This window comes from Dysidea avara, chromosome 6 (assembly GCF_963678975.1).
Source record: "Dysidea avara chromosome 6, odDysAvar1.4, whole genome shotgun sequence".
Classification (NCBI taxonomy): domain Eukaryota; kingdom Metazoa; phylum Porifera; class Demospongiae; order Dictyoceratida; family Dysideidae; genus Dysidea; species Dysidea avara.
Window position 1 is genome coordinate 11234093 of NC_089277.1, and position 8891 is coordinate 11242983.

The 8891-nt window shown below is 35.6% G+C and overlaps 1 protein-coding gene across 1 annotated transcript; it reads left to right on the forward strand.

Annotated features, from left to right (window-relative positions):
• The first annotated feature begins 873 nt into the window (after window positions 1-873).
• Window positions 874-7192, forward strand: LOC136258481 (protein dopey-1-like). Its single transcript, XM_066051794.1, has 15 exons — window positions 874-1020; window positions 1075-1134; window positions 1193-1263; window positions 1591-1701; window positions 1755-1821; window positions 1879-2253; window positions 2314-2423; window positions 2482-2631; window positions 2685-2790; window positions 4659-4752; window positions 4841-4884; window positions 5035-5118; window positions 5174-5370; window positions 5822-5903; window positions 6899-7192. Exons 3-15 carry the CDS (start codon window positions 1193-1195, stop codon window positions 7046-7048), a joined length of 1641 nt encoding a protein of 546 aa, XP_065907866.1. The 5' UTR covers window positions 874-1020; window positions 1075-1134; the 3' UTR covers window positions 7049-7192.
• Window positions 7193-8891: the final 1699 nt, after the last annotated feature.

Consider the following 8891-nt stretch of genomic DNA (forward strand, 5'->3'; position numbering starts at 1 on the left):
CCACAGCTATGTATGGGGCTTGTGATGAGGTTGAGGTCACCAGGACATAATTGTTGTAACTTGTTGGACATGTCAACATGAGCCACTCTTGTCCATCCCTTACTACCACAATGTTCAGTATCCACGTCTCAGTAGACTTTAGATGTCTTTAGGTAGTAGTAACCAGAAGGGGTAGCAGGATACTTGTCTAGTATCTCCTTACAAGAGGAAGGTCTGTCAACTTCTTTACTTCATTGGTGTTACATTTTTGTGACCAGCAAACCAAACTACTCACAAGTAGAATCAACAATTAAACCAACAAGTTACTCATCCTTGTATCGTGATATTATCTGACAATCCTACTATAGTGCTGACTTTTATTCAGTAGCTAGCTTTTGACCTTTACTAAAGTCATGTGGTGTACATGTGCAGTTTTGTGTGTTTAGCTGATGTATGCATAACATATTAGGCATTGTGTTACTAAAAAAGTATATAAACTCCAGTTGGGTTGTAAGAAAGGGAGATATCTTACCATCTGTTGTTTCCTGACATAGCTTGAGAACAGATTTCTGGTATGTATGTGGGTTGGCTTTTCAGTCATTTAACAAGCATTTTGAGTAGATAATATTTTTATATATGTGTGTGTGTGTGTGACTCAATTTTGGAAGACCAAACATTTTGGAACATATACATAACACTAGTACGAGATGCCAATTTATGTACAAGGATTTTACATGAAAGTTGTATTGGATGAAAAAATTAAAAGTGTTTTTCTATGAATTGTTGTAGTAAAAACATTGTATATTTATACATTTAAGTTTTTAGTTCATCGTACTTGAAAGTTGTTTTAGATTTATTTTGCAATTATGTACTGTGACACACTTTTGGTCACAACCAAGCATTCAAGTTTTAAAACTAAAGATTGGCTCAAGGGATTTAATGTAATTTGCTATTATTTTAATTTGTGCATTACACAATTAGAATTCTGATGAAGTAGAGAACAGGAGGACAAACTTTATAAGTATTCTTCATGATGTGAAGGTGATTTTTAATTGTCCTGTGAATTATTAAGTATAATTAAATGTAATTTTACAGATTGTGGAACTACCTGCACTATTGGATTGTACTAAAAAGACATTGCTGTTGCTAGGACAAGTAAGAGGAGTTACTGTATGGTGGCAGGTACTGTAAATCGTTTGATGCTTTCTGACAGATGGATGACAAAGATGCTGGAGCTGTAAGGCAGAAATATCTACTGCACTTTTTGTATAAGTTCCTTTCTAGGTTAGTGTGTGTGGTGTGTGTGTGTGTGTGTGTGTGTGTGTGTGTGTGTGTTGTATCAAATTGTCCGTGCATTATGAGGTTCAGGTGGGAAGGTACCCATATGCCTTTAGTTGTAAGAGCCTCCTGTGGAGTACTAGTCCTGCCCCAGGAGGATTTGCCTGAGCTGCATCACTCTTAACACCTGAGTGGGTGGTAAACAGGCTACCCATTGTTTTACTGGTTAGGGATGACTGTGTAATAACATTGAAGAGTTTGCTTTTGTTTTTACATGTACTATCTCTGTACATACGTACAGCTCTTAATATTTTTTGTCTTTTTCTTACGTAGTTCCCATCAATCAGCAGACATTTTGGTACAGTGTTATCCAGAAATACTTACCTTTCTGAAAGATTGTCATCAACACTTATCCCATCCCGAATCTATCTGTTTGTTGACAAGGTGAGTAAGACAATATTTTCAGTATTTTTCATCCCTACCTGTATACTCTGTAGCATCTTGCATGTACTAGTGTGTCGTGCCTCTAGTCCTGTAGACAAGAAAACTAGAAGAGATTTGCAGGTATACATTTCTTGTGTGTAGATATGCATATGTTTTACAGAATCTGGCATTGTATAGGAGACAGTGTATTTATTGTGTGTTTCACTGAGCATGGCTGCTGGTGTCACCACCAGTCATGGATATGTCTGGCTACAAAGAAATAAAGTTTCTGTTCCCCATCCCTTGACTATGCATTCATCTGATTCAGCACCATCTTCACCAGTTAGATCTTTCTCTCCGGCTTTTATCAAAAATTCACCAAGTTTTGTAAAGGAGGAAGAAGAGACACCTACTCCTGCTCCAGGAGGAAGTAGTCCACCAGTTAGCAGAGAAACTAGTGCTGAGGCTCCCAGTGTTGCTCCATCTACTTCCAGTTCCTCTGCTACCTTATCTGTTCCTGTACATCAACAATTACAGATGCCTACCATACAAGCTTTAGCTGTTCTGTCCAATGTGAGTATACGTATGTCATGTCCATATGCTCTATTTCATCTTTGTTACTGTTTGTACAAGGTGCTGTCACAATTTGTGGATTATGTCTACAATGGCAAAGAACAAGACAAAGTCATATCATTACTCTCTGCCATACTGTACCATGTCTGGCCACATCTCTATGATCACAGGTATATGTTCTTATTATACATACCTAATTTGAAGCTCTATCTTGTTTTTGTTGTGTAGTCCTGAGCGTAGCCTCTGCTATGACCACTCTTTGTCACTTCTCACTTCACTAACTGAGTTTCCTGTGGCTCGAAAGTCATGGAAAAAGGATACAACAGAGTATTTCCTCCATCCTAACTTCTTCAGCATGTCACATGCAAGTGTAGACAGGTACATACAACCATAGTTACATAGTTAAATGTTACAATACTTCTGATGTATAGTTGGCTGACCATCATTGACAATTTAATGGCTCATGACGACGGAACAATGAAGAATTTCTTATCAAAAATCAGACCAGCTTCTCTGCAACTGATGACTAACACACAGGTATGGGTATAGAACTTTCAAAATATTTTATACATACGTACCTTGTACATATAGCTGCATAAGTTTTTTTTTAGTTTTTACGTACATATAACAAATTTTTTCTAATCAATACCATACTGTTTAAGTAGGGATTGCCCCAAAAATTTCATGCGCCGCCCAAAATTCTGCCTTTAAACTCATCCTAGAGACATCTTAAGCAATGAAAATCACTTTTATGGAATAGTACTAGTCCATATAATAACAAAACACATACAGGTGGCCGAATATGGAATTTTTTTTAAATTGCAAAAACTCGAATTTTAGTCTCACTGCCTTACTGCCTCACTGATCACAGTTAGTATAGCGGCACAACCAAAAAATGTGCACTTTTTCATAAAGCCATGAAACTTTCCCCCATAAATAGTACTCCTCAATACATGTATTTTTAGATATAGTGCCATCGCTGATTTGACCTTTGGTGACCTTTAGTGCCATTTTTGTACAGAAAATTGATCATTTTTGTCTTTAACTCCCTGAGACAGTAATTAACTTGTTAAAATGTGGCACCAAACAAAAGATCTTGCTGATAGAAACAACTTGGTTTTCAATAGGAGATTTCATTCTAAAGTTATGAGTATTTTTATTAGCTGCAGAATTTGATAAATTTATACGTAATTATCTGCCCACAGGTAATTCACACCTCGAGGGCAGATAAATTTATCAAAATTTTGCAACTAGTAAAAATGATCATAACTTTGTAATGAAATCACCTATTAAAAACCAAGTTGTTTCTATCGGCAAGAAATTTTGTTTGGTACCGTGTTTTAACAAGTTAATTACTGCCTCAGGGAGTTCAAGACAAAAATGATCAATTTTCTGTACAAAAATGGTCATAAAGGTCACCAAAGGTCAACTCAGTGATGGCACTATATCTAAAATTACATGTCATGAGGAGTACTATTTATGTGGAAAGTTTCATAAAAGTGAAACTTTCCAAATAAATATCAAATTGGCAATGTAAACTTTCCACATTGCCAGTTTTGGGGGCTACGCTGCTATACTAAGTCGCAAGGCTAGAGGCCAAACAAAGCAACGTACGGCCACCATTTTATGTCACAATAACAAACTCACCAGTGGGATGTATCTTTTAGGGATCTGATGAGTGTAGGTCCTCTGCGTCTTGTCATTTCTTTTATCTTCAATCAAGCTGCTTGTCTTCTTCTTCATCCAACAAAACCATTTCAAGGTGTTAATTTTCTGCATCATCACTTTCTTTTAGCAGCATATTTAGATGCCACAGAATTATTTCAGAGCTGGATTTCATCAGTCCCAATGCTACTTTAAGAGGTTATACTAGCTGGATATCTGCAACTTTGTGATTGAGATCCCGTTCACAATAGATTTGCAACCACACCCATCAAATAAAGATCTAGATGGACTAATAGTGAGAGTACTGAGACCACACCTCTACAATCTTACCTCATTCCTTACTGGTATGGCTAGCTGCACATCCCTGGCTGACTCGAGATACTCTACTAAAACAGTCATGTATGATATTCTAATAGAACAGTCACAAGTTACACTGTAGTTAGTTGTGCTACAACAAAAAAAAACTAAACAAACTAGTATTTTAAAATATTGTTAGGAGTAGGGAACTATGCAATAAAAAGTAGTGAAACAAGAGATGAATGATGGTATTACAGTATAGCTCAGTAGGAAGTCCCTACTTTGGCACATTAGCTATAACAATTATTTTGTTCAGTGCAAAATACCATCATTCATCTCTTGTTTCACTACTTTTTATTGCATAGATCCCACTTCATTTTTTTAAATACTAAGAATCAGTGTGGTCCACATGTACAAGGTTATATGAGTATATAAATTACTAGCTCACCAAGATGGCTGGACTCCTCAGTAGACTGGCGTTTGTAGTGTTTGCTGGGGAATTTAACCAGTACAAGGATAACATCTATGATATACAAGGTCTGTTAGTAAGCATTGTTATGCAATAAGGTTAAACTGTTGCAGACAGATGGATGGAATGTGTAACTGTATATATATATTTTCACAGACAAGCTATTGGAGTGTATTGGTTCATTGGTTACTTTGCCTCAGGTAAGAAACCAGTAACAAGTCATATTCTTACAGTAGCAACACTACATATCAAGCTCACATTGTCAGTTTTTGCCTATATATGGTTCAGTATTGCTGGCTTGAGCTTGCTATTATTAAGCAATGGCATTTACATTGTCTCTACACATACAGGTGTTGCTGTGTTATCAGGTAATGTTGTTAAGATTCTCCCCAAAGTCACTACAACTAATATGGCCAACTGTTGCATCTGAATCAGTAAGTTTTAAAGTTCTAAAGCATTTAATATAAAAATTTTTTTTTTATTACGTAGGTTAGAATTTTGCAGTTGTTGCTCAAAGATCTACAGCAGTTGGCCACTGTACAAGCAGTAACATCTTCTGAAAATAGAGAATGTTCTTCATCTTATAGTTTTTCTTCTGTGGACCAGTGTATGGTGTACTGTAGAGCATGTCATTTAGTGCACACCATGCTAATGATGCCAACTGAAAGATTACCACAATTTCAACAGTGAGTTCTGTAGGCAAAGTTGAACTTGTATGGGTGGATAGGTTAGAATGTGTAACAAGTGAATAAGAAGATAAGCAATGTCTAGACAAATATTATATGGTACGTAAGCATACCACTTCCCAAAGAGACGAGAAGGTGTGTAAATGCCATATAGCACTACTATCAGTGCTCAGGAATGCATGAACAAAAAACAGAGTTAGTATATCCCTCCTGTATTATTGATACATTCCCAAAAATCATCAGATTAAGTGATGAAACTGTGGTATCTCAAAATGTGCCTGTGGCTTGCCTGAAATGTATATGAGTTTACACTTTGGGGCCCCTTGTGCTAGTTTGTGCATGTATTTCAGGGAAATCACTTACAACTACTACTTATGGTTTTTCCATACTTTACCAGTTAGTGAGGTTTGCATTGTGTCTCCCCTCACAATGTGTGTACTGATTTGTGTAGTGTTCGATGGCACTTTGAGGACACTGTAGATGATGGTAGTAATCAATCGGTGATGAATGGAATTATTAAGTTGTTCAATAAAGTTTGTTTGGTTTGATGTATTGCATATGGAACTCTGTAATAGGAGGTAGTCTTGTCATTAGTGTTGCAAACTAAACTATGTATGAGCTTCAGTTGTTCATATACCTGAGAACAATAGCTAAGTCATTTGACAATTTCAACAAAACTACAGTTTAGTGTACATAGATGTAGTTCTGGCTGGCAAATGTACATATGCCATGTTTAAAGTCAGCACCAATGTCATACATTTATTACCAATAAATTCTTGGGAATATGGCAATGGTAATACATGTCGTTGCAGTTTTGTAATTGGCATGTGACCATCTCCCCCCAGAAATATGAGTTCTGAAAACATAAAAATTGGTTTACACATGTTGCAAAGTAAAAATTGCTTGTTTTAATGAAGTCAGTACTCAGGGAAGCAATTAAATTTCAAACCTATACGCTATCTTATTCACCTGCTCATGGAAAGTCAATTATCTTTGTTTTGTTTCGGTAGCCACAACAATATGCATTTATTTACGATGCAGTAGATGTAAGCAAGATCGCCGTCATTTCTTCATATAAGATGCCTTCATACATATATGTATAAGCAACTACAGGAATAAAACTATACCTTGATTTATTTGCCAATTCATGGGGAACACTTTAAGCTAAATCCCAACTCCATAGACCAATGCAAACGGAAGCTACGTATGGCTGTGAATATAAGTGTCTATAATTTATTTCCAGTAAAGTTGCTGAACAAATTTATTTCTTCACTCTTCCTACTGCCTAGCGGTAAACTATACTCGTCATAATTGGCTAAAACTTGGGTGACCCATTCCTTGAGCACTGTATGATGATGCAGTGAAAACACAACTGAAGATATTTAGAAGTTGTGTGAACTAAGCAAGTTTTTTCTGAGGCGATCACATATTTTATGCACTTGACTCCGTATTATGATGTTATTGTCATGCAAACTATGCAACTTCTCACAATTTTTGTTATTTATTTGTTGCATTACGTTTCCAATAGATTGATATGACATTGATAACACCAAAACAACTGGCTACTATTCTAAGAGACATCAGATTGATTGTTCGTACTATTACCACTGACCATAACCAACTACTACATTTGAGTGATATTGAGGAATCCTTGAAATTGACTTTTCTAACTAAGTAGGACAACAGGTCTCTGTATATAATATAATTTCAAAATATAATTTTTATATTATTCCTGATACAGGTAAATAGGGTTGCAATACTGCTATTTTATAATTACATGTATTTAGTGTGTATTATCATAATCAGATCATCTTACAACTGTGATTTGTAGCACTTAAATTATGATATCTACTACACTGTTAAAAAGGATTTTTCATTTTAACAAAAAACTTGTTATCCCTGCTGCAAAAAACAGCAAACACTTCATTTATTAAAATAACCAGGAATTTTTTGTTGCTGTAACATCATTTCCTTGTTAAAGTAAAAAATTGTCGTTACACTAGCAGTCACTTTTCGTTAAAACATCTAGAATGTTAAAACAGCAATTAACAGTTCTGCTGAAACAATGTATGCTTTTTGTCATTTTTTGGCATTTTTTTACAGTGTACTGGTACTATAAAGTGAGTGAATATCGTCACTACTTATGTTATTTTTGTTGTAAACTAATCTTTTATTCAATTTTTAAAAACTACTAGTAAATACTTTTGAAGTTCACAGTACAATGTGTGACTTAATATACGTACCTTAATACTGTAGTTTTAACTATATCGCTCAAAGCATCAAAAGTCTAGAAACATTTCTACCAGTGCTGCTTCAAAAGATTGAGATACATACCACTGTTGTATTGGAGTAGTTAATTATCTTACCTGACTGCTTTATTAGAGTATCTCAATCTTTTTAACAATTTTTATGTGTTGCTATTATGTGAGAAACTGTTATTTAGCATTTAAAAATTGACAGATTCCAAATTCTGGAAACCTGAAGTTTCTATTTCCAAGTAGTGTGTGTAAAATCCATATGGGTTTTCTAAAATGTCCCTGAACTATAGTACAGCAAACAAGCCAAATTTCAAGTCCTGTGATTACGGTCCATTCCATGGGTTATTAAACTTTTCAACATGAACATAATATAAAGTTGTGCTAGCTAAATCACAAGAAGCCATGAGCAATGAGGCAGTGTACACTTACAACATATTGTGTGTTGCTGTAACTAGTTTTTTTTCCTTGCCACACCCACTTGTGGGCATTCTGTTGCCTTCTCTGTGGTAGTGTGTGTCCGAGGACTCACTCACTCACTTAATCAGCTATAGTTATTTTTGTACATTGTCATTTTTTTTTTGTTGTTCATCGCCAATGATGGTTTCTCTCTCTTAAATTTTTACTACTGATCAAACTTATATGGTAATTTCCCAACATTTTGTCTTGCTAGTAATACAGTGGCGGATACAGTGGGGTTGCAATGGTTTTAGCTAAAACTCCCTCTGAAGATAGCGCACATCTCTAATTTATTTACTACTTGTGTGGGTGATGATTCGCGATCGTATGGGTGATAACATCACCAAGCTTCAAATTGTATGATATTATGGCTGTTGGTTGCTACCAACAGACCTTTGGTGTTTTTCACACCATAAAGCCTAAAAAATAAATAAAAAGTTATATATAGTGTATTGTACGACTTTTTCTATACTGGCCAAACTTCATACTTTTGTCTTTGAAACATTACATCATTCAACAGCAGGTAGTTACCTTTTTTGGGGGGGGGGGGACTTAAAGCTGGGCTGAATTAGTTGCAAGTCCAGAGTGGAACTCCCTTCAAAAAGTCTGGATCCTCCCCTGACAGTTATTGAAAACTTTCTCAACCTGAAACCCCCTCTGAAAATTTCTAGATCTGCCACTGTAATAAGTAGCATGGTATATGCAATTTTGTACAATGATACAATGACACTTTTTGTACACATGCATATATAGCTACAGTAATTGTCTTTCTGAACCATGACATCCCATTTTGTAAGCAACAGAAAG

Coding starts and splice junctions, on each gene's coding strand:
- LOC136258481 (XM_066051794.1), top strand. CDS start 1,193: ATGGATGACAAAGATGCTGGAGCTGTAAGGCAGAAATATCTACTGCAC. Junction 1,822..1,878: donor AAACTAGAAGAGATTTGCAG/GTATACATTTCT, acceptor GGCATTGTATAG/GAGACAGTGTATTTATTGTG. Junction 2,254..2,313: donor CTTTAGCTGTTCTGTCCAAT/GTGAGTATACGT, acceptor TGTTTGTACAAG/GTGCTGTCACAATTTGTGGA.